Source organism: Mesoplodon mirus (genome assembly GCF_964341445.2).
Source record: "Mesoplodon mirus genome assembly, chromosome: 3".
NCBI lineage: Eukaryota > Metazoa > Chordata > Mammalia > Artiodactyla > Ziphiidae > Mesoplodon > Mesoplodon mirus.
The window spans coordinates 151,951,409-151,977,933 of NC_138978.1; the positions used below are offsets into that span (position 1 = coordinate 151,951,409).

At 39.7% G+C, this 26,525-nt stretch overlaps 1 protein-coding gene across 5 annotated transcripts in view; it reads right to left on the reverse strand.

Moving 5' to 3' along the window:
- MDM4 (MDM4 regulator of p53) overlaps positions 1 to 22,439 on the reverse strand; it is a 42,707-nt gene extending 20,268 nt beyond the window's left edge. For 4 of the 5 annotated variants that reach the window (XR_014293520.1, XR_014293521.1, XM_082615425.1 and 1 more), the window contains exons 1-5: positions 22,344 to 22,439; positions 5,562 to 5,673; positions 3,787 to 3,861; positions 1,488 to 1,621; positions 13 to 68 (exon numbers count right to left, since the gene is read on the reverse strand). Coding sequence is in view for 2 of the 5 variants with exons in the window: in XM_082615425.1 (XP_082471551.1) it covers positions 13 to 68; positions 1,488 to 1,621; positions 3,787 to 3,861; positions 5,562 to 5,639 (343 nt within the window). In the remaining 3 variants the exon portion in view is untranslated. Of the gene's footprint in view, positions 1 to 12; positions 69 to 1,487; positions 1,622 to 3,786; positions 3,862 to 5,561; positions 5,674 to 22,343 lie in introns of those variants that run through there. The other variant, XM_082615426.1, reaches the window with a different exon arrangement.
- Between the last annotated feature and the right edge of the window lie 4,086 nt (positions 22,440 to 26,525).

The following is a 26,525-nucleotide window of genomic DNA, read 5'->3' on the forward strand; positions in this document are numbered from 1 at the left end:
AATGAGACATACCTGTAGTAGCAGTAGCTAAAGTGACAAGATTCTTTCTTAGCATATCATAGAGAGGGCTGTCAAAGAGATAAAATTAAAAATTAATCCCATGGTTTTCCATTAACATGGCATCTCCCAACATTCTCTATAACATATGAAGAGGCAGAATTTTTCCCCCAAAATAGATTTTATTAAATTATTTAAGTATCAACATGTTAATACCCAAGCCCTTGTGTTACTCTGCCCCCATTTTAAAAAACTAATTTACGTTTTATTTCATAAGCTAACAGTAACCCAAGTGGGGAGATTTCCTTCAAGACGACTTCCTTCTAAGAATTAAGTTTTACGTTTTATTGGGGAATGGAGGTGGGAGTCTTAGAAGAAACAGTCATCACAAAACTATAGAGAGAATGAGAACAATGACTTCTCAACTACTAATTAGCTTTTGACTAATTAGTCAATTGACTATGTAAGTTAATAACCATACACCCTGTGCAGCTGGAGAATGCCATGCAACAGGTCAGAATAGCTCTAATATGATTCTTATGAAGCCCATCGTTAACCTCAAACTGCCCAGCAATTCTACATTTCTCTCATCAGCTCACTCTTCCTCTCTCTATAACAACTGTTTCACAAAATCCTAATCCTGCCACATCAATCTCCCTCCTACCTAGGCCTTTACACATGATGTTCAATCTGCCAGAAGCTCTCCTTCAACCAGCTCCCTCCAACTGACTAATTATCCTTCAGCTCTCAACTCAAATATCACTTCCTCAAGGAACCTTTCTTCCACCCCTAAGATCCTAAATCCCATCCTCCAACACAGCCTCATGTACCTCTTTTTTTTTTTTTTTTTTTTAACAAATTTATTTATTTATTTTTGGCTGCATTGGGTCTTTGTTGCTGTGTGTGGGCTTTTCTCTAGTTGTGGCGAGCGGGGGCTACTCTTCGTTGCAGTGCGCTGCCTTCTCACTGCAGTGGCTTCTCTTGCAGAGCACGGGCTCTAGGCACGCGGACTTCAGTAGCTGTGGCAAGTGGGCTCAGTAGTTGTGGCTCACGGGGTCTAGAGTGCAGGCTCAGTAGTCGTGGCGCACGGGCTCAGCTGCTCCGCAGCACGTGGGATCTTCCCCGACCAGGGCTTGAACCTGTGTCCCCTGCACTGGCAGGCGGATTCTCAACCACCGTGCCACCAGGGAAGCCCTCATGTACCTCTTTTATGTAACACTTACCATAATACAATTTGACCAGGTATCGAGGTGCTAATTCGATTAAGATGGGGAAGAGGGTCTACTGTCTCACTCTACTCTTTAAGCTCCATAAAATTAGACACTGTGCTGCTCACTACTATGTTCTCAGTGCCTCACAATCACCTGATATATGTAGGCCCAACAAATATTTCGTGGACTAAAAGATTAAATAACCATTAATAACCTATGGAGATTAAGTGGTTAGGTATAAGCACCCCGAAAAGATAAACCAACCCTCACTCTTTTTACCTTGGATCTTTCACAGAGAAGCTCTGACGACCCAGTAGCTCTCCCAAAAGATCTCCACCACAATATACCATATGCTGCTCCTGCTGATCATAAAGCTGCTTCACCATTATATACTGGCCTAGGTAGTGCATGACCTACATGGGAATAACATACTATGAAGAGATCTGTCCAGCTGCTGCCCAAAACACAAATTAAATGAGGAGATAAGGTAAGTTAGTTTGCTAAAGAGGTAACATATAATGAACATGACTGTCAGTGCTTGTGTAAGGGGTCCTACAAAAGGACAGTGGCCCCCAGTTACTCGATTCATCTACTTATTATCATTCTGGACACTATCAGACCCTTACTTTTTAGAATAAAAATGTACCAGTCTGATAATGAGAAAAAGTGGTGAATTTACTTAGTATCCCCTTAATGTTCTCACCAGTCCAAGTAAAGGGGTCTGTTCTATTACTAGAAGTAATAAACTTTAAATGTGCCTGGATCATAAAAATATTTTCCAAGTCCAGGGGCACATAACTACTATAGGCTTTGATGTATGATCACTTAAGTCTTTTTGGCAAATGAAGTACAATGGTAATAAGCCATCAGCGCTGTAAGTGCATAAAACAGAATTTAAGTGTTTATCAAATAAAAATTTAGTCTACCTGACCTTTTTCACAGAGTTCACAAAATGGAAGGGAACACACACAAGTTCTTGATTCAAAATTTTTATGTTATCCAATTTTCCTCCAGCTGATAGATTTTTTAAAATTGCTTAATAGTTAAGTTCACTTAATGATAGTAGTAATTTTATCACAGATCACAAACGGACCAAAGCAGCTATCTTTATCTTTAGGCCCTGACTTCCCAAGAATTATTAGATATTTGCACAAAAATTTTCCCAATACTGTTTCCATTATATTGAAGCAATGATGCTCTTAGGCTCCCATCCATCCCAGGCAGCATGTCCCAATATTAATGGAGCTCTCATATCTAATCAAATATCTAGAGAAAAATAAGATGAGAAAGAACATCTACTATAAGAAAAAGGAGGACGGTTTGTTTGTTTGTTTGTTTTTGGCTATGCCATGCGGCATGCGGGATCTTAGTTCCTCAACCGGGATCGAACCTGTGCCCCCTGCATTGAGAGCGTGGAGTCTTAACCACTGGACCACCGGGGATGTCCTGGAAGTTTTATATTTATGTCTGTCCAACTTCCAGAAAAAAATAAATCCACTACAAGTATACAAAATAAGATCTTCAAAAACACTACCTCTGAATTTTTATATACTACTATTCTCATTATACCATACTGCCTCAATGCACATACTGATAACCAATATTTAAAAATAAAAAACTAGGAAATTCCTCTTTATGCACCAAGTAGTGTCAAGATTCATAATAAAGAGCTTACTGTGTAAACTGACTCCATCCAACATTTCCCCCCATAAAACATATGTGATTAACTCTGTCTTAATTCAGGCAAACTCTGCCATGCTACTGAAGGAGATAGCATAATGCATTATAACAACTTTATTGATATAAAAATCCACACTTTAATAACAGCTTGGAGAAAAGTCTTACCAGAATTTTAGATACAAAGTCCAAAATGACAAACTTAATTTAAAATGATAAAAGAAATATGAGTATTCTAGAAAATCTGAAATGCCTCCAGGTTTGTTTCCTTGAGAGGTAGAATGACTCAGGAGCATAGCATTGCTAACAGCTTTTATGAAAAGTCAAAAAGAAGCTTGAGAATTTTGTTTCCTCTGTTTAAGAAGGGTTCGATCTTCACCCTACTAAATCCAAGCAGTTCAAAGAGATTAACATTTTAATACTGAGTCTTCTCCACTTAAAGAATTCAATTTGTTTCTGTGTTAAAAGAAAACTTTAGAAACTAAATAAGTTATTTAAATGCATGTTTAAAATAACTCACAGTGCTCAAAAGAGTATTTGACAGATTTAAAATGAAAAACTACTGCATTTAATTCCTGCCTCACAGCATATCTTGTAAATCACAGACAGTGTCTTTTTTTTTTTTTCATTTTTTTTTTTGGCCACACCATGCGGCTTGCTGGATCTTAGTTCCCCAACCAGGAATCGAACCCGTGCCCCCTGCAGTGGAAGCACAGAGTCCTAACTGCTGGACCGCCAGGGAAGTCCCTCGATGGTCTTTAAAATAGAACAAAAGTTGCCTCTCCAGTACCACAGGAATAGAACTTCCTTTCTTAGGCCTGATTTCAGAACTATACATTCATAAGCTTCTATTATACTTCTCAGCTTTTCTTTAAGCTGAGAATTTTCTTTGATGGCTTACCTCTTTAACAGTGAACATTTCACCCTGTGCACCTGCTGCCTGCAAAATCTTCAGAAGTGGCAGTTTTGGTCGTACCTGATATAAACATAAAATAAATTTGCTATTTACATTTCAATTAGACTGGTTTCTGAACCCCAGGGGAAAAACAAATCTCCTTAAACTTTTTTTTTAACAAACCCTGGTTCATACTTAGCATCTAATAACTACAGAAGATCAGTTTATTACTTGTTAACTTCCTGAAAAATCACGTTTTCAAAAGACAACACGTTCACACCCACTAGGATGGCTATAATAACAGGAAAAAAGGAAAGAAAAAAAATAACCAGTGTTGGCGAGGATGTAAAGAAACTGGAACCCTTGTGCACTGCTAGGGGGAATGTAAAATGGTGCAGCTACTGTGAAAAACGGTTTGGCAGTTACTCAAAGAGTTAAGCATAGAATTACCATATGACCCAGCCGTTCCACTCCTAGGTATATATCCAAAAGAACCGAAACCAGGGACTCAAACAAATACTTGTACACCACTGTTCATAGCAGCATTATTCATAATAGCCAAAAGATGGAAACAACCTAAATACCATTGACAGACGAATGGATAAACAAGATGTGGTATATACATACAAGGAATAGTGACTTTGTTTGCCATCTCTTGACTCTGATTATAGAGTCTGTCTTTAGTCACAGAATTTAATTTTTTTCATTTTATATGATCAAATTTGTCTCTCTCATCCTCTTACAGCCTCCTTGGTTTTGTCTTTTTTTTTTTTAATATTTATTTATTTGGTTGCGCTGGTTGTGGCAGGCGGGCTACTTAGTTGTGGCATGCGAACTCTTAGTTGCGGCATGCATATGGGATCTAGTTCCCTGACCAGGGATCAAACCTGGGCCCCCTGCATTGGGAGCTTGGAGCCTTAGCCACTGCACCAGCAGGGAAGTCCCTCCTTGGTTTTGTCTTATTCAAAGTCTCTCTTATTCTAAAGTTTCAAAATACTTCCTAAATTTTCTTCTAATATTTTTTATCATTTCACTTTTTACATTTAAATCTTTATCCCTCTGGAATTTGTTTTTGTACAAGGTTTGAGGTCTTCATTTGCTTCCTTTCAGGGATGGCCAATTAAGTCAAAACCATTTATTACATAAGCCACATTTTCCCCCATCAAATCAAATTCCACCTTTATCATAAATTAAGGTACATAATATATATATGGTGCAATGTTTATGAAACCACAAAACAAAATTATGTATTTTATGTTACAGGAAAAGATCTGGAACGAGACACACCAAATTGATAATAGTGTTATCTCAGGGGGAAGGGACTTAGGCAGAAGAAGGGAGGAGATGGTCAAAGGAGTCTCTACAGATAAATACTTTATAAATACATGATAAAGATTAAATTTTTTATAAGAATACACTTACTATATTTACAATTTAAAACTGACTTTTAAAGAAAACAAACTATATACAATGAAGTGAGAAGGAAGACAAATATATAACTTGGCCCCAAATCCTCCACTAGCCATCCATACCCTAAAACAGGATAGGTGTTTAAAATGTGCCATTTTGAGCAATCTGTAACCTCCAAATATTTATTTAATCAATGATCAATTCAAATTTATGAGCATTGATACTGTTTACTAGTTTCCCTAATATGACATTTAAAAAAGGAATCTTTTCCGTTCTGAATGAAATCCTACCGTCAGTGAAGTCAGTTACATGACCCAATTTAATTTTTTAAAAACTTAAAAGAAAAATAGAAATGCCTAAAAATAAGTTACCTGATTGGTTTGTTCTGGAGAGATCCTGCAAGCACTGTCGGATGTTGAACAATGGGCAGAGGTGGAAAATGTTGTCATTTTGGCAGTGGTGAAGTGAAGTCTGCTGATAAATCTAAAAGGAAAAAAATTGTAAAATCTCTTCTAAAGTAGAAAATTCTCTTTAGGATTTATAAAAAAAAGCAACCAGCAGAAGTAAAAGAAACACATATATCACAGCACCCTACACAAGTGCAATATACCCATGCTGCGGTTCTTGTTACCCTTCTGATCACTTTCTAGTTCAGATCCTGCAAAAAACTGAAGAGCTTCACTAAGAGTAAGAACCATCTATTCTTCCCTCAAGTGAAGCCTGCAAGAGAAACAGGTTCAGGCATGCTCCAACCTCTACACTGATGATAATGAGTAAACTGTTTTAGCTGAAAGTGAAATTTGCAAGCATTATCTCCCCAGTTCTCTGGTATCTCCTCCTCTCTTGGACAGTGCTCAAGAGCACCCCCTAGGAGACAGATGCAGGGCTGGGGGAATTACCAAGATTAAGTAATAGATTTAAAGACTCCAAGAGCACCAAGGAAAACCTCTGCAACATGTTGCAACATGTCTTGGCAAGAGACCACAGGAAAGTCAGAGTCAAAATATTCAGTATCAGTTAAAGCAGCTTTTAAAATGTGCCAAGCCCAAAGAGTAAATACCTAAATACCTATAAAGAGTAAATACCTAAATACCTATAAAATGGGTTAAACCAAGGTGGACATACATCATCAAAGGAAAGATATAGCATGAACTGAAATAAAGAGTAAGGTTTAATTAAAGTTTTTTACCTTTTAACTTTTGTCCTTAAAAAAAAAAAGCTATAGAGAAGGAAAATAAATTTTTAAATAAACTTGAGTTTACCTTCAGAACTTTTTCTAGTAAAAAGGTGACAAAAGTCAGTGAAATTTATAAATTAAAAAATCAACAGAGTCTGGGGACTTCTCTGGCGGTCCAGTGATTAAGACTTCGCCTTTCAATGAGGGGGCTGTGGGTTCGATCCCTGGTCGGGGAGCTAAGATCCCACATGCCTCCCCATCAAAAATCCAAAACATAAAACAGAAGCAATATTGTAACAAATTCAATAAAGACTTAAAAAAAAAAAACTGGTCCACACCGTAAAAAAAAAAAAAAATCAACAGAGTCTGGTTTACAGATAACAAGATTCCTCACTCTTCTGAAAAGACTTACTAAGGACAACAAAGTATAAATTCAACCCTCCTTCTGAGATAGGAAGGGGGCAGGGCACAACTGTTAGGTAAACTGTTAGGTAAAACACTGACTGAAACCGCCCACCCTGGCCAAGCAAAGCAGTAACAATTTGCATGAGTTATTTTAGGACAGGAGATCCTTGGTAAGGAACTACCAAGCCACCACCAACCGGAATAATATGGGAAAGGTCAAAAGGAGAGAGGAGACGCCAGTCCACATGTCCTACTAACCTCCTAGAATCCTCCTCGCTGGAATCCATCTTGGCTGAGCAGTTGCGCGCCACCAAGAAACGACCCTGAGTCAAAATGATTGGCCAACCCGGAAACTAATCCCATCACCATAAAACCCAAGACTGGGCCTCCCTGGTGGCGCAGTGGTTGAGAGTCCGCCTGCCGATGCAGGGGATACGGGTTCGTGCCCCGGTCTGGGAGGATCCCATATGCCGCGGAGCGGCTGGGCCCGTGAGCCATGGCCGCTGGGCCTGCGCATCCGGAGCCTGTGCTCCGCAACGGGAGAGGCCACAACAGTGAGAGGCCCGCATACCGCAAAAAAAAAAAAAAAAAAAAAAAAAAAAAAACCCAAGACTGAAAGCCACTCGTGGCAGAGCAGTCCTCCTGGGTTCCCTTACCCTCCTACTCTGCCTGGGCGCCCCTTTCCAATGAAGTCTCTTGCTTTGTCAGCACGTGTGTCTCCTCAGACAATTCATTTCTGAGTGTTAGACAACAGCCCACTCTCGGGCCCTGAAAGGGGTCCCCCCTTCCTGCAACACAACCTTTGAAACAATGACACAGCCTAAGAACATGACATAAACTGATTAGAACCAACTAGATCCAAGATGGAGGACAAGTCGACTTCCACTAGACCTTGAGCCTCAGTATACACTCACTGTAACACATCAGCAAGCTAAATTACACCCCCACAGGTACCATGACAGTTCCAAGGCCGACCATAAAGGTCAGAAAGTAGGTGGTGGCCCAATTCCTGAAAATCCCCACCCCTTCCCCAAAATAGCTGGAATACTCCTCCCACTCATTAGCCTATGATATTACCCACCCCTATAAAAACTGACAACCCCATACCCTGCTGCCTCTCTCACCTTCTGAGATGGCCCACACTCTCTCTCTACGGAGTGTGTTTCTCCCTGAATAAATCATCTTTCATTTTACTACGGCTTGCTCTTGAATTCTTTACTGCGCAAAGCCAAGAACCCATACTCGGACTTGCCTGAGACCTGGGACGTGACCATCCTCTCATGCCCCACTCTCTTTCCTGCAACACTTCTATCAGCTTCCCTTGCTACAAAATGGGAAGTCAAACAGGATACAAGCATAACTTATAGGGTTTTTTGGTAAATTTATTTATTTGTTTGTTTGTTTATTTTTTGGCTGCGCTGAGTCTTCGTTGCTACTCGTGGGCTTTCTCTAGTTGTGGCGAGCGGGGGCTACTCTTCGTTGCGGTGCGTGGGTTTCTCATTGTGGTGGCTTCTCTTGTTGTGGAGCACAGGCTCTAAGTGCTTGGGCTTCAGTAGCTGTGGCACACAGGCTCAGTAGTTGTGGCGCACGGGCTTAGTTGCTCTGTGGCATGTGGGATCTTCCTGGACCAGGGCTCGAACCTGTGTCCCCTGCACTGGCAGGCAGATTCTTAACCACTGTGCCAAGAGGGAAGTCCCATAACTTGTCATTTTAAAGCAGCTAGCTTTTAACTGGCATTTCAAACCTTATTTTTAAAAAAACAAAAACAAAACTCATCTTGAGAACAAACCTATGGACACCAAGGGGGGAAAGCAGCGGGGGGGTGGGGGTGGTGATGGGATGAATTGGGCGATTGGGGTTGACATGTATACACTGATGTGTATAAAATGGATGACTAATAAGAACCTGCTGTATAAAAACATAAATAAACTAAACTTCAAAAATTAAACAAAAACAAAAACAAAAAACATCTCATCTCCCTAAACTTGCTAGTGCTATAGTCTCCCCCATCTCATTAAATGGCAGCTCCATCCTTCCAGTTGCTCACGTCAATGACCGTGAAGCTATCTTCGATTCCTTTTTTTCCTCACACTTCACACCCAGTCTATGAATAAATTCTGAAGCTCTATCTTCAATATATATCCAAAATCAAAGCATTTCTCACTACCTCCGTTATTACTACACTAACCAACCTGCCCGTCTCTGAACTGCCTTAGCTCCTAAAGGTTTTCTTGCTTCCACCCTTGCCCCTCTGGCTCTTAACCTCCTCCTTTTGTCTTTGCTCAAAATGTCATTTTATCAATGAGGCCACACATTTTAAAAACTGCAACTCCCAACCCCCAGTATTCCCTATCTCCTTCCCTGCTTTATTCTTCTTTTCTTCACTGTCCTTGTTACCAACCAACACACTATATACATTTTAATTTTTATCATGTAAAACATAAGCTGTAAGTGGGAAGGGATTTCTATTTATTTGTTCATTAATATAACCCCAGTGCCTAAACTGTCAATTATGTACATAGTAGAACAACAAGATGGATACAAATATTAATAATAGTTTGGACAGTTTCCAAAAATGGCCCCCAATAAACCACATCTCCCAACTGGCTACTCTACCGGACACCACACAAAAAGGCCACGTGGAGAGGCTCAGTCACCCAGCTGAGCTCAGCTTTCCAACCATACCCTCCAAAGTATCACACATTTTGGGACATTCCAGCCTCAGGTGACACCTAACTCCAGCTGCATGAGAGACTACAAGTGAGACCACCAGAACCAACGCATAGAATGGCATGTTCATCCCACAGAACTCAGCACATAGCATCATAAGAAATAAATGGCAAAGACTTATATAGAGCTTAATCTGTACCAGCACATATATTAATCCGTTTAATACTTAACTAATCCTATGATGTAGGCACTATTATTATCCTTACTTTATAAATGAAGCAAGAGAAGCACAGGGACATTATTTGCCCAAGATCACACAATTAGTAAACTGCTGAAGTCAAGATTTTAAACTCAGAACAGCTCTGAAGTCCCCACTTAGCAATATTTTTTTCCCATTAGACTTCAAGTACACAGAATTAATCACAATTCTTTCCTTCGATACACACTCTCATTGTTCATCCACACATGGCCCACTTTTACTTGAGTTTTCTTAATAATGCAATAAACATCCACAAACTAGGACTCTGGCAACAGTCTATATTTACCCATAAGATCCCCCTCCCATTCCCCTGACTCCTCCCAACAATCATCCTGAATTCTGTTTTGATTTTCTTCCCTTCCTTTTTATGTACTTTACTCCACCAAAATGGAATCCTAAAAAGTACATATGTTCATTTTAGCTGCTTTTAACTCACAAAAAGGAAGTATGTTGTATGTAATTTTAGGAATTTTTGTTTCACTAAAATAAATTCCTACTTTCGTGTCACCTGAGTTCCTTCATATAACAAAGTTTACCATTTTTAAAAATTTTATTGAATAGTTGATTTACAATGTTGTGCTTAATTTCTGCTGCACAGCAAAATGACTTGGTTATACATATATAAATTCTTTTTCATATTCTTTTCCATTATGGTTTATCACAGGATACTGAATACAGTTCCCTGTGCTATACAGTAGGACCTTGTTGTTTATCCATCCTATATATAATAATTTGCATCTGCTAATCCCAAACTCCCAGTCCTTCCCTTCCCTATCCCATTACCATTTTTAAATTTACAATTCAGTGACATGAAGTACATTCACAATGTTGTACACCATCACCACTATCCATCTCCAGAACTTCTTCATCACTGCAAACTGAAACTCTGTACTCATAAAACAATAACTCACTATCCCCTCTCTCCAGACCCTGGTAACCACTACCCAACTTTCTGTCTCTATGAATATGCCCATTCTAGGTACCTCATATAAATGAAATCATACAATATTTGTCCTTGTGTCTGGCTTATTTCATTTAGCATAATGTTTTCAATGTTCATCCATGTCATAGCATATTTTATGCTTTATTTACTTTGCTGTATATTTCCAGTGTGTAATGGACATTTGAGTTGTTTCTAGGCTTTCACTATCATGAATAGTACTATTAACGTTCTTCTACATGTGCCAAAAAGTATCTCGTGGGCATATCTACAAGACAGATTGCTGGGTTATGGCACATATGAATATTCAACTTTAGGATCTGACACCAAACTGTCCTCAAAGTGTTTGCACCAACTTATAATCCTATCAGCAATGTATAAGATACCCTGTGAATCTACCTCCTTTCCAACATCTGATGTCCTAAGACTTTTTAATTTTTCCCAATCAAATAGGTATGGGCTTGGTCTACAGTTCCCTGATCACTAATGATGCTATCTCTTTACATGCTTATCAGCCATATGTGTTCCCTCTTCTGTGAAATGTGTTGTCTTTTACACACTTTTCTAATTGATCTTGTTATACTTACTGATTCGTAATAGTTCTTTACATATTTTTAATATTAACCCTTTGTCAATTGGATGTCTTGCAAATATCTTCTCCCAATTTTTAATGTCCTTTCCATTTTCTAGAAGGTGGAAAAATCTTTTTGAGCAAAAAGTTAATTTTAATGAAGTCAAATTTATATTTATCAATCTTCTATTTTTTAGTCAATGATCTCTGCCTGGCTTAAACAATCTTTTACTCTCCAAGGTCTCATTTTCACCTAGACTTTCTACTAAGATTTGTGTGTGGGGGGGAGGGGGATGTCTACTAAAACTTTTTTTTTTTACGTATTTTTTTTTCTTTAATTAATTGCACACTTTGATCCACACTTTTTTTTTTTTTTTTTTTTTGCGGTACGCGGGCCTCTCACCGTTGCGGCCTCTCCCATTGCGGAGCACAGGCTCCGGAAGCGCAGGCTCAGCGGCCATGGCTCACTGACCCGGCCCCTCCGCGGCATGTGGGATCCTCCCGGACCGGGGCACGAACCCATATCCCCTGCATCAGCAGGCGGACTCTCAACCACCGCGCCACCAGGGAAGCCCTCTACTAAAACTTTTAATTTTTTTTTTTTTGGCAGTACGCGGGCCTCTCACTGTTGTGGCCTCTCCCGTTGCGGAGTACAGGCTCTGGACGCGCAGGCCCAGCGGCCATGGCTCACGGGCCCAGCCGCTCCGTGGCATGTGGGATCTCCCCGGACCGGGGCACGAACCCGCGTCCCCTGCATCGGCAGGCGGACTCTCAACCACTGCGCCACCAGGGAAGCCCTTAAATTTTTGTTTATGACATTTAAACCCTTAATCCGTCTATAGTTGACTTTTTTCTTTTTAGAGGTCAGTTTTATTCTCTTTCTATATGGATGGCCATTTTTTTCCCAGCTCAATTCATTGAACATGACCTTGACTGACAGCCACCTTTGTCGTGTATCAACACGCATAAGTGTTTATGAGTTTTCTATTCTAGTCTACTGGTTTGATCTTCCTGTCTATACAATTTGACACTTTTTTTTTAAATTTATTTTTTAAAGTTTTCTTGGCTGCGTTGGGTCTTCATTGCTGCACGCAGGCTTTTCTCTAGTTGCAGCAAGCGGGGGCTACTCTTTGTTGTGGTGCGCAGGCTTCTCACTGCAGTGGCTTCTCTTATTGCAGAGCACAGGCTTTAGGTGCGTGGGCTTCAGTAGTTGTGGCTCGCCGTCTCTAAAGCACAGGCTCAGTAGTTGTGACTCACAGGCTTAGTTGCTCGGCAATATGTGGGATCTTCCCGGACCAGGGCTTGAACCTGTGTCCCCTGCGTTGGCAGGCAGATTCTTAACCACTGCTCCACCAGGGCAGCCCCTGATACTATCTTAATTCTTATATCTTATCAGGATTCTTGCTATCCCACAGGGCAAGTTTTCCCCTCCCGTTCCTTTTTAGAAGTGACCAGCTATTCTTGGGGCCTTAACTCTTCTATATAAAATTTAGCATCATCAAGTTCCATGAAAATCCCTGTTGGGATTATGAATGAAATTACATTTAATATATAGATCAAACTGTTTTTCAATTCATTAACATGACATATTCTTCTATTAAGATCTTATTTAATATCTCTTAGAAAAGTTGTACAATTTTCCATTTAGAGGTCTAGCACATTTGTGTTAGACTGATTTCTAAAGTTGATATTGGTACTACTGTGATGCCTTCTCTTTCATTGTTTTTTAGTGGTTTTTGCATACATACAGAAATACAAGTGACTTTCAATAATCTTAAATCCAGTCACCTGCTAAACTTACATAATTATTTTTAATAATTTGTCTGTGGATCCTTCTGTTTTCTATGTAAATGACCATATCACCTGCAGATAAAATTTTATTCCTTCCTTTCCAATTCCTGTGCCTCTAATTTCTTCTACTCGTCTTACATTACTGCTTAGGACTGTCAATACAATGTTGAGTACACACGGTATCAGGCATTTTTGTCTCTGATTTTAAAGGGAGTGCTTCTAATGTTTCCCTACATAACATGTTTTCTCTATCTTTTTCTTATGGCTATTCTTTATCATTTTGGAAGGGTTCCTTTTGCTCCTCATTAAGAATATATCATGGGGACCTCCCTAGTGGCACAGTGGATAAGACCCCGAGTTCCCAATGCAGGGGGGTCAGGGAACCAGATCCCATATACATGCTGCAACTAAGACTTCGAATGACACAACTAAGGAGCTCACCTGCCGCAACTAAGACCCAGTGCAACCAAATAAATAAATAAAGTTTTTTTTAATGTGGTTAAAAAAAAACTTAAAAAAAAAGAATATATCATGGGCATACACACTACTACATACAAAATAGATAACAAGGCCCTACTGTATAGCACAGGGAACTATACTCAGTATTTTGTAATAACCAGTAAGGGAAAAGAATCTGAAAAAGAATATATATATAACTGAATCACTGTGTTGTACACCTGAAACTAACACAACATTGTAAATCAACTATACTTCAACAAAATTTTTTCAAAAAAGGATTGTATCATGGAAGAGTGATTTAGAAAATGCTTTTTCTGCACCTATTAAAATGATCATGATTTTTTTGGTTTTTTAATCTATTAATGTGATAAATTTTGAATTTCACTTATGGATTTTCTAATATAGAAATCCTCGCACACCTGAGATAAATCCAACTTGGTTTTGGATATTATCCTTTTTTGCATACTGTTGGTTTTGATTTGCTAATATTTTGTTTAGGTTCTAAAGTCTCTACTAGTGAATGAAATAAGTCTGTTATTTTCCACTGTCAAGTTTTTGTCTCATTTGGATGTCAGGGTTAGCTGGCAAATAGTCCCTATTTGTCTACTGCCTGAAAAAAAATTCTATAACAAAATTGAGATGTTGTAGTCTTTGAAAGATTTCTGACCTCACCTATAAAACTTATAAAACCCAGTGCTTTCTTCATGGAAAGATGAAGTATGTATGTATGTATGTATTTATGGCTGCGTTAGGTCTTCGCTGCTGTGCGCAGTCTTTCTCTAGCTGCAGCAAGCAAGGGCTACTCTTCGTTGTGGTGCATGGGCTTCTCATTGTGGTGGTTTCTCTTTGGTGCAGAGCACAGGCTCTAGGTGCGTGGGCTTCAGTAGTTGTGGCACGCAGGCTCAGCAGTTGTGGCTCACAGGCTCTAGAGTGCAGGCTCAGTAGTTGTGGCACACGGGCTTAGTTGCTCCATAGCATCCTGGAGCAGGGCTCAAACCCGTGTCCCCTGCATTGGCAGGCAGATTCTTAACCACTGCGCCACCAGGGAAGTCCTGTGGGAAGATTTTTAATTGCTGCTTTAGCTTAGTAAATATTAGATTATTCAAGCTTTTTTCTTCTTCCATTTTGTCTAAGTCTTCAAAATTGCTGGCATATAGTTGATAGTATTCTTTTAATCTTTATTTAGTGTACAGTTGCATCCTTCTTTCCATTCGTGATACTGTTTAACGTATCTTATTACTTCTTCTACTTTAAAAAATTTATTCTGTTCATTTCCTGATTATTATAAATTAGACACTTAGTTTACTCCTTTTATAATTGAATATTTAAGGCTAAAAATTCCTTCCCCCTCCTACGCCAGCACTACTTTTTTTATTAAGCTCATAGGTTTTGATACATAAAGTCTTCATTCTCATTCAGCTGTAGGTATTTTTAAATTTCCATAATTTATTTAATCCATGAATTATATAGCTATGCCTATGCATACTGTATTTCTCAAATGTATGTTTTTGTGATTAACCACTAATTTAGCAACACAGTGAGAAAGATCACCCTCTGCATAAAACTTGATCTTTGAAATTGTTACGGCTTTCACCATGGTCTAGTTGATGATCAATTCCATACTAAATGCGTGCAAAACTCTATGTTCATTAGGTTAAGCTTGTTGGTTTTTTACAATCTTCTATTTCTACCAATTTGTCAGCTTGACATACAATTAATTAAGAGATGTAATGAAATCTCCCACCATGATGGTGGATTTCTCCATTGATCCCAGTGTAGTTCTACCAATCTCACTTGATCTGTTGTAAGGATTTTTAATCAGAGGCATTCATGCTTTAAACTGCTATATCTTCTTGGTGAGTGATTAATATATAGTGATTATAATTATGTAGTGTTTCTTTCCATCCCAATTAAGACATTCTGTCTTAAAGTATATTTTATCTTGTATTAGTATGGTCATGCCAACTTTCTTTTAGTTAGTACTTCCAGGTATGTATTTCCCCAGTCTTTTAATTTCAATTTTTGCGTGCCCTTGTAAAAAGCATATATCTGGATTTTGAGTTTTTTAATCCAATTTTTCAATTTTTATCTTTGGTGAATTTAGTCCATTTATTGTAATTGATATAAATCTGTCTCTATCATCTTTTTTCTTTCCCTTTTTTTTTTTTTAAGAACAAGTTTTGGAATTTCCAAAGAGTTCTTTTTTTTTTTTTTTTAAATATTTACTTATTATTTGGTTGCACTGGGCGGGCGCCCTAGTTGTGGCTCATCAGCTCTGTAGTTGCAGCACGTGGGCTCCTTTGTTGTGGCATGCAAACTCTTAGTTGTGGCACGCATGTGGGATCTAGTTCCCTGACCAGGGATGGAACCTGGGCTCCCTGCATTGGGAGCATGGAGTCTTAACCACTGTGCCACCAGGGAAGTCTCCCCCACTTTTTTTTTTTAATATTTATTTATTTATTTGGCTGCACCGGGTCTTAGTTGTGGAACTTGGGATCTTTCAGTTGTGGCATGCGGGATCTAGTTCCCTGACCAGGGATCGAACCCCGGCCCCTGCACTGGGAGCTCCGAGTCTTAACCGCTGGACCACCAGGGAAGTCCCTGTCTCTACCATCTGAATTTAGCATTCCAGTTTGTCCTAGTCTTCCTTTTACCTTTCTTAAAATTGTATCTCTGTCTCCCTGCTAATAAGATATGAACTTTAGCACGATATCACTTGGACTTTAAATTCTGGAGTAGATATCTTTTTCTCTCTCTTGAATTTTCCTTTTCTTTTTTTTTCCCCCCTTTGGCCTTAGCCTTTACAACAATAAATGATAACAAGGTATCTGATTACCTTTATTTCATATATCTCTTGTAACATTTTCTGGATTTGAATCTCTCAGTACTTCACCTAGAACTGTCTTCAATGTGGGCCTTTAGGTGGCAATGCTTCCAATACTTCATATGCCTGAAAATATCTGTATCATCCCCTCCTATTTAAATAAATGTGGTTAGGTGTAAAACTCTAAGTTTCCCTACAAAACCCTAAAAACACTCTTTTGTCTTCTTGCATTTAGCGATGTTCTTCAAAACTCTGATGTCAATTCAATTTTTGCTCCTTTGTGTGTGATCTGTTCTTCCTGAGGCTCCTACAATTTTCTTTTGCTGTGATACACTTAAATTTCACTATAATGTGTCTAGAAGTGAGTTTTTCCTGACCTCTTATTTTTAGCACTCTAAGAAACCCTCCCATCTGGGGACTTTCTTTTTCCTTTTTAATTCTAAAAGAGAACAATTTTTCCATTATTTCTTCAATACTTCCTCCTTTTTATTTCTCTAAGATTCCTATTATTCAGATGTGAGTACCTCTACATCTATTCTCCTTCATTTATATATTTTTTTCTTTGTCCTTTTCTCGTTTGTTCTGGGAGATTTCCTCAATCTAGAATTCTAATTCATTCAATTGTATCCATTCTGTTACATCCATCTGATGTGATGTGCTTTATTTCAACCACTATATTTTTCAAGCCTACTATTTCTGCTTGGTTCTATCAGCCTCTGCTTATTCTTGTTTCAAGTTGTTAATATCCCTACTTCTTCTAGAATGATTATCAGTCTAACTTTAAACTTTTTAAAAATTTTATTTATTTTATTTATTTATTTTTGGCTGCATTGGGTCTTCGTTGCTGCGCGCAGGCTTTCTCTAGTTGCGGCGCGCAGGCTTTCTCTAGTTGCGGCGAGCAAGGGCTACTCATTGTGGTGGCTTCTCTTGTTGTGCAGCACGGGCTCTAGGCGCACGGGCTTCAGTAGTTGTAGCATGCAGGCTCAGTAGTTGTGGCACACAGGCTCAGCAGTCATGGCGCATGGGCTTCAGTAGTTGTAGCATGCAGGCTCAGTAGTTGTGGCACACAGGCTCAGTAGTCATGGCGCATGGGCTTAGCTGCTCCGCAGCATGTGGGAGCTTCCTGGACCAGGGCTCGAACCTGTGTCCCCTGCATTGGCAGGCAGATTCTTAACCACTAAGCCACCAGGGAAGCCCTAACTTTAAACTCTTGATCCATCTGTTCTATTATTTATGTTCCAATGAAGCCTATATATTGTTCTCCTCTTGAAATACCTGTGCTCTTCAACACTGTTATTTTTCCCTAGAGGACAGCAGCTATTCTCATAGGCAAAGCATAAGGGAAAAGACCAAATTCCAGCCAAAATCAGCCACAGGAAGCTGGAGTAAGGTAGGAAATGAACACTAAAGTAGAAAATCCCAAGCACCAGATAACCACAATCACTATCCATCCCATACAATCACTGCTCAGACCAAGGATTCACCTTTTGTTCCCCAGGGAGATACAGCATTATGATAGGGATTTGGGGAGACCTAAGAATTAAGAAGGTAACGGACAGGGCTTCCCTGGTGGCGCAGTGGTTGAGAGTCCACCTGCCGGTGCAGGGAACACGGGTTCGTGCCCCGGTCTGGGAAGATCCCACATGCCGCGGAGCAGCTGGGCCCGTTAGCCATGGCCGCTGAGCCTGCGCGTCCGGAGCCTGTGCTCCGCAACGGGAGAAGGCCACAACAGTGAGAGGCCCGCGTACCGCAAAAAAAAAAAAAAAAAAAAAAGAAGGTAAAGGACAGAGAAGTGACTGCCTAAAGTCAGTCATCACTTGTTTTTTTTCTCAGCTCCTCCTCACAAGTATATGCTTCTGTAATGCCCTGATTTACTCTTAAGGAGAGCTGGACTAGGGCTGAGTCACAGCAAGTGTAGAAAAAGGTAATTCCAAGGTAATGAGGCAGAAGAGCAACTAGAGCAGTATTCCAATAGTTCCCTTCTTCCACAGTTTTATTCTCCTACAGCTATGCCTGGCTGACTCCTGTCCTAGGCCAAAGACCCACCCTCCTCCAACCCCCACCTCCACCCCACAAAGCAGTTCAAAAAAGTCCACATCACCCATTTGTTTCTCACAGTATTTTCCTTTTATAGTCCCTCTAGGGATGATTTGAGAGAAAGGAGTCAGCAGTCATGCTAGTTCAGCATCTTAGTAGGAATAAGACTTGACCGCTTGGCAGCTCTGAAGAATTTAAACCTCAATAAGGGTTTAACATCTGGTAGAAAGTGTTGTGCCATTAAAAAGATACTGATATAAGGGCCATAGAAGTCCAGAGCAGGACAAATTACTTTTGATTGCAAGGCAGAGGAGGAATGAGAGGGAATGGCAATAGCAGTGGGAGGACTTTAAAATGGGAGAACACTGGAAAGAATAGGAGAGAAAAATATCATGAGGAAAGGAATTGTTCTCGGATATATGTGAGAAATGAAGTCAGTTGATGGGCTCTGAACCCAAAGCAAGATCTTGTCCCTTTTCCACCTGGAATCTGTTTTGAGTGCAACACAGTTAGATACTGTTAGTCTCTCCTTAGTACAGAAAACTGAGGCTTAAAGAAGTCAAATAACTTGCCCAAGGCTAAAGCTTATTCTTTTACTTTCAGTTTCTCAAACCAGAAAGTTAGAGTCATCTTGATCTCTCCCTCTTCCCCCATTATCACATCATCAAACTTTATGGATTTTAACTCCTAAATCTTTCAAAACCATGCCCTCTCTTCATCTTCACCACCAATTCCCCAAATCAAAAAATTATTTCTTGCCTGTGTCACTGCAATAGACACTTAACTGTCTCTCTAACCCCACTTCAACCCAAACTCCACACTACAGCCAGAAGGATTAAAAAACCAAAATAAAATAAACAATCCTACCCTGCCAGGCCTTGCTCCACTGCTTGCTACTCTTCGAAAAATAAAGAGCCTAGGCCCTCAGCACCTTGCCAGTCTTTCCAACTTACACTGCTCTTCCCCACACTCCCTGCACCTCATACACACTGATCTTTTAGTTTCTCAAAGCGGGCCTTTGTACACATTGTTCCTTCATTTTGAACACAGTTCTGTACAAGACTGACTCATCCTAAACCTTCCAGTCTCCAGTTAAATGTCATCTCCTCAACAATCATTAATAGGTGTTAAAACCATATAAGTGAAAGATTGGGGGAAGGGGGGACTTAAAAACACATTGAGCAGGCTTACAGCATTTGACCCACTGACCAAATTTATCTCTAGAAAGAGCAGCATTCACACATCGTGTACTTCAACAGGAAGCACCCAGTACCTCCTATGAAGTATTCTTGGCCCCCCACCCCCAATCCAAATCTAATCAAGCTTCTAGATCTAACTAATATGTGTTTGTAGGGGGAAAAAATGGAGGGTGGAGGAATAAGTAAACAATACTAAAAGCAGGCAATTAGCCAAATCCAGAATGTAGGAAATTCTATAGGGTCTTGGGTGCAGCATTATTGTTGAAGTGGACAGACTGTTATAGAGACTTAAAAAACACAACCCTAATACAATGTGTGGACCTTGTTCAAGTCCTAATTCAAACAAGCCATCTGTAAAATGTAATTTTTTCCTAAACAATCAGGAAATTTTGAATTATGTACTAGGTATTAGATACTATTAAGAAGCTGTAAATGGTAGTAGAAAGGCACTGTGGTAAATTTTTTTTAAATCCTAACCTGATAAGAGCTACATCCTGACATATTTAAAGGTAACTAAAATGACACATCTGTGAAACTTTAAAATATTTCATTAAAAAGGTGGGAGGGACTTCCCTGGTGCCACAGTGGTTGGGAGTCCACCTGCCGGTGCGGAGGACACGGGTTCGGGCCCCCCCGGGAGGATCCCACATGCCTCGGGGCAACTGAGCCCATGCACCACAACGACTGAGCCTGCGTGCCACAACTGCTGGAGCCCACGTGCCTAGAGCCCGTGCTCCTCAGCAGGAGAGGCCGCCGCAATGAGAATCCCATGCACCGCAACGAAGAGTAGCCCCCACTCGCCGCAACTGGAGAAAGCCTGCACGCAGCAACGAAGACCCAATGCAGCCAAAAATAAAAAATAAATAAATTAATTAATTAATTAAAAAATAATAATAATAAATAAAAAGGTGGGAAAATAGAAAAAACAATATTAAATTAAAACAAGAGGTTTTAATTACCTTATTGAATGGTACACAGCAAATGTGTAAGAAATGACAAAAATTCCATGTGTTTATCTATTGTATCTTGAAAAAACTAGTAATCTTGGAAATACTATTCCAGTTACCTCCTTGGTCAAGGCTTTTCTGACTCCCCAAAGGAAGCTGATGACACCAGAGCACCTCTATTAAAACACTCACAACATTATATTTATGTTTTTATGTGTGTCCCCTACTGGACTGAAATCACAGAGAGCAGGTACAGTCTTATACATCTCTCAATGATAACAGAAGAGTGGTTTTTACCCTACACTTAGTCCAAAAGACTCCTACACCTCATCTTCAAATCTCTATCTCTGAAGATAACTGTGATTTAAAGACTAATTAAAATAAAAGCTTCTTGTCAGAAGTCAGCAGAACTAATCATTCTTATCAATTCTTTAAAGCCCTAAGGACCTCTACTAAACACAAGTCTGATTGTCTTTCAACTAAATATGTAAAAGTAATAAAACCAACTGTTTTCTTTTAAAAAAAAGAAACTACCATTCAGATGTTGTTTTAGTTCTTACCAGGTCTGTTACACATCTAAAAAGGTGAAGTGTGTAGCAAGAGTATGCTCCAGCAGTTTGCAAAACAAACAATATGCTAGGAAACAACCTAAAAATCCATCAATGGGGAGCTGGTTAAAGAAATTCATGTATAACCCTATAATTTAATACTACACAAGCCCTTAAAAGAAAATATTATATGTATACTTTATGGAAAGCTGTCCCTGATGTTATTTGAAAAATTTAAGGTACACAACAGTAGACACAAAATGACCCCACTGTTGTTTAAAAATGCGAATATGTGTGGAAAAAGTCAGGAAGGACACAATACCAAGCAGTTAAGGGTAGCTAGCTTGAGGAGGGGACAGGTTAGGGACACGTTAATGGACAATTAACTTTACACACTTCTGTACTGCGTGCTTTTTTTTTTCCTTTTTAACAACAGGCAAGTAGTATTTTAGTTTTTTTAAAAACTTTAAAATAAAAAATTGTGATCCTGACCGTACTGTGAAACAAAATATTCCGAAATAAATACTTCTAAACTAAATTAACTTTTCATAGCAGGAATGTATGAGGAGGGAGGGGACTAAACCCAAACTGAGATGTAGTAAAATTTAATACCAAAAGGTACCAAGTTATCTTTGATACTTTTTCCCCGTGCCCACATCCCAAAGCATGGAGCAGCTTCGTAACTAATAGATCTTCCCGGATGAAGAAAAAGAGAAGCAGCATTTTCTCCGGGTGTCGCTTTAAAACAGTGGTTTTCAAACTTGAGGGTGTACAAGAATCAATTGAGAAATGTGCTGATTAAAATACATATTCCCGAGCCCCAGCTCCTGGTATTCGGTTAGGGGAAGTCTGGGTGTGGCCCCCAAATGAGCATTCTTCAAACAAGCATTCAAGTGCCTCTGAGACAGATGGTCCGCAGCCCTGAAGATTACTACCTTAAAATCTTGAAGACACCTCAAGGTCACTCTCTCCGCCTCCCTCTTTCCCACCTTTCCTCCAAAGTGCCTCAGTCATCCTCATATTTTGCGTCCAATTAAGCATCGTCCATCTATTTCGATTTGGTTTGTAACTTGTTGGCCGACCTACATCACGTCACTCCACCTCCATTTTTGTCCTCTGCTGATTCTCATCTTATAACCCTTCCTCCACCAGCCCTTCTTCCGCCCTGTGCGACCGTCCCCACGCCGCCACCCACGCCTCTAGCTCCTCCCGCCGGCCACCCCGGCTCCGGGGCCTGCAGAACTGGCCGTGCCGCGCCCGCTCCCCACTCTCCACTTCCCACCCCCGGCCTCCCGGCACCCCGCCGACTAAACCCAAAAGCCACACCTTACGGCCTCTCCATTAGTCGCTCCCCCGCAGAGCCCGGGGGGGAGGGGGCGTCAGTCACAGGCCCTAAGGCCTCAGCAGCATTTTGAAACGGCGAGTAGTGAGGGCGCAACTTCCGGCCTCGCCAACCCATCTCCCATAAGAGCTTCCGGTGAGGCCTCCAGAAACCATAGATGGCCAACTGGATGGCTAGAGAGGCAGAAGGCTGAGCCGTCCCTACCATAGAGTAGGTCCAGTCCGGGGAAAGAGAGTCGCAGGTCCTGGACCACTAAGAGTTGTGAGGTTTCAACAGAGAACATTTGAGGAAATTGCAGGGTCTTGTGATATTCATAGACATGTCCTGGAAGATCAAAAAACAGGGAGGGGAGAAAGCTAAAAGCATAATCAGAGGCCACCTTTTCAGCTCTTCAGAAAGCTGAAAAGCCACTCTCTCTGTTTCTCAGTGTTAACTTATTCATTCTTACTCCCCAGAGGTGGCTGGAGCGGAGAAACAGCATCCTACTGTTGTCGCTAATTGGGTGAGAATAAGCCTAGTATATACACGAATCACTACAAGAAATACTAAAAGAGAGATGCAAAGGACAATGAGGTGGGGCTTGTTTGGATCACACAGCCAGGTCATCTAGCCCGCTTTCTCCCAATACAAAAGTATCTTCAAACCTCTCAGGCAGGCTGTCTTCAACCTCTGCCAGTGCCAACTGGCATGACCTCCCACCAATACCTCATTTCGTTTATTTTAGGATGATTCTAGGTGTTAGAGGAATTTCTGGGCTGAAATACGTTATTTTGCCATTTCTCTTGGTTTCAGTTCCGCAGTTTGGAGAAGAGTAAGGCTTTATTCTTTCCAATATAAGTACTATTGGGTTTTTTTGAAGACAGTTATCATGTCCCATCTCTAACCCTCTCCTTTGTTTTTCTGCAGGCTGAAAATCCCCTCAGAACCTTCAACTATTTATTTGCCATGGCTTCAAGCCCCCTTGCCACCCTTCTGAACAAGTACATCTTTGTCCTATTTAAAATGTGGCTCCCAGAACCAGATATACACCCATGCAAAATAAAATGGGGCAATGACCTCTCTTAATTTGCACATTGCACCTTGCTCTATTTCTGGCATAACCTCCGATTTAAGTGGAGATCCAGAGTTCGGTAAATGAGCTGAAGAATTAATTCTTTTTTCACAGTTGCTCCCAGAGAGCTTTTTTGGGTGAACCACTGTCAACTATTTCTCCTCTCTTTTTCTGCAATTAATTTGAATCTTTGAAAAAATCCCAAACAGGAGTTTGTTTTCTATCTTTTAAATAGTACCTTGTTACTTTAGGTCCTTTCCTACTGTCTCCTGGACTCTTGGAATTGTGATCCTGTCATGCAATTCAGTTTGTCAACAAGTATTTGTTGAATATCTGCTGTGTGCCAAGCACCAGTGTAGAGGATTCTAAAACAAGTGACACCTGGAATCTGCCTAGAGGAGTCCTCAGACTGTCCAGGTAAAGAGAATGTGATAAATGCAATGATGAGCTGCAGTTAGCCTTGCCTGGAGAGTCAGGAGAGATTAGCTCTTTCACTTCTGCATTTTGCAAATTGTTGATTAACATATCTAACTTATTTTCATTTAAAGCCTTGGTAAATATGTTGAATAGGACATGATTAAGAATAGAGCTTTTCCCCTCATGGTTGACTCTGATTCATGATTAATTGTTCCTCTTCCAGGGTTATTCTTAAACCAATTATCCCACCTACTAGAGGTCAACATCTGGAAACATTCATCTGACCTTTCCCAAGGAGTTCATAAAACCTCATTAAATGACTTGCTATCATGAAAACAAATCATAACTATAGTATTTCTTCTACCAGTCAAGTAATCTTCCCAAAAAAGAAAATGAAATTGGCTTAACAAGCTCATAACTGACTCAGTGATCACCGCTTCCTTCTCTAAGAACTGTGCTCACAAACCATTTATTCAATAAAGAAACAGGAAATCTGGGTTTAGTCTAGCTATTCTAGAAAGGAGAAAGTTACACAGGTCTTCAGTTTCCCGATCTGTAACATAAAATGGCTGAATCAGATGACTTTTCTAAGGCCCATTGCAGCTTTAAAGGAATTAGAAGCCAATGTTATTGGTCTAGAGCCTTTCTTAAAAGTTATAAAGAGTGGGCTTCCCTGGTGGTGCAGTGGCTGGGAATCTGCTTGCCAATGCAGAGGACACAGGTTCGAGCCCTGGTCTGGGAAGATCCCACATGCATGGGGCAACTGGACCCGTTCGCCCCAACTACTGAAGCCTGCGCACCTAGAGCCTGTTCTCCAAAACGAGAGAGGCCACCACAGTGAGAAGCCCGCGCACCGCAAAGAAAAGTAGCCCCCTCTCACTGCAGCTAGAGAAGGCCCTCATGCAGCAACAAAGACCCAATGCAGCCAAAAATAAATAAATTTTAAAAAAAGTTATAAGGAGTTACTTCAGACATACAAAAAGGTATAGTGAAGAATATGATTTCCTTTTCCCCACCATTCTTCCTATAGAACAATACTTTACCTATACAAAAAAGTTCCCCGCAGTCCCTTCTCCGATGGCATCTCCCTCCTTCAACTGCAGAGGGAACCATTATCCTGAGTTTGGTACTTTCCCCTGCCATGCATTTCTTTAGACTTTTAGGTTATATACCTGTATATATTCCTTTCAAATATTTTATGCTTTAAAATTTTTAAAAATTTGTCTTCATGTTTGTCCCTCAGCACATTGTCTGTGTCCTAATCTCCTTTTCTCATAAAGACATCAGCCATATTGGATTAGGGCCCACCTGTATGACCTCATTTTCCCTTAATCATCTCTATAAAGAGCCTATTTGCAAATAGAGTGACATTCTGAGGTACTGGGGCTTAGAACTTCAACATATGAATTTTGAGAGGACACAATTCAGCCCCTAACAGTAATGAATGCACCACCATTTTTTTAATCCCATCTCTTCCTTTGACAAATATTTAGGTGTTTCCTATTGTTTGCTCTACAAACAATGCTGCTATCAACATTCTTGTATGTGTCTCCCTGTGTACTTTAGGGAGTAGAATTATTGGGTAATATACACATTACCAACTCAATTAGATCCTGATAAAGTGTTTCCAAGTGGTTGTAGAAGTATACACTCCTGAAAGGAGTGTTACAAGGTTTCTGTTGCTTCACATTTTCGCCAACACTTGTATAATAACCAAGTTTTAAAAAAATAGATGTGAAATGATTTCTCGTGGTGGTTTGATTTATGTGTCCATGATTATTAGTAAGTTTGAGTATTTTTTCATATTTATTGACTATTCATCTATAAATTGTCCATATCTTTTGCCCATTTTTCTATTGGTTTGTCTTTTTCTTATTGATTTATGAGTTCCCTATATAATCTGGATATTAATCCTTCTTAATTATATGTATTACAAATAACATCTTCAAATCTGTAGCTTGTTTTCACTTTTTGAATGTTGTCCTTTGAACAGAAGTTTTTTAATGAAGTCAAATTTATTCATTATTTTCTTTATTTTAGCTTATTTATTGTATATTATTTAAGAGGTTCTTTCCTGTCTATGAATCATAAAAACACTTTGTATATTTTCTTCTAAAAGTTCTAAATATTTGCTTTTCACATTTAAGCCTTTAACTCATTTGTGGTGAATTTTTGTGCATGTTGTAATGCAGAGATCCGATTTTACTTTTTCCATTACAAATTGAACAACAAATGTATGGCTCTATTATTGAATCTATAAACTGTGAGTCTATAGGTTCTTGAATTAATCTTTCCTTCCCATTTAACATAACCATTGAAGGTTTTGTAGAAGAATGAAGCCTTTAAGAATGAATAGGATTTCAAGAGGCAGAGGTGGGAGAAGTCGTTTGAAGAAATATGGCATAAATAATGAGGAGAGGGAGGAAGAATTAGAAGATTGTCTAAAAACCAGAGACAGAAAGAGTCTCCTTTGATTGAAATGTTGATTACTGTATAGAAGATTGGCACTGTATTGAATTACACTGTCCAATATAATAGCCACCAGGCACATGTGGTTTGAAATGTGGCTAGTCCTAATGGAGATGTGCTGTAAGTGTAAAATACACATCAGATTTCAAAGACTTAGTAGGAAAAACATAATGTAAAATATCTTAATAATATTTTGTATTGATTACATGTCAAAATAATATTTTGATAT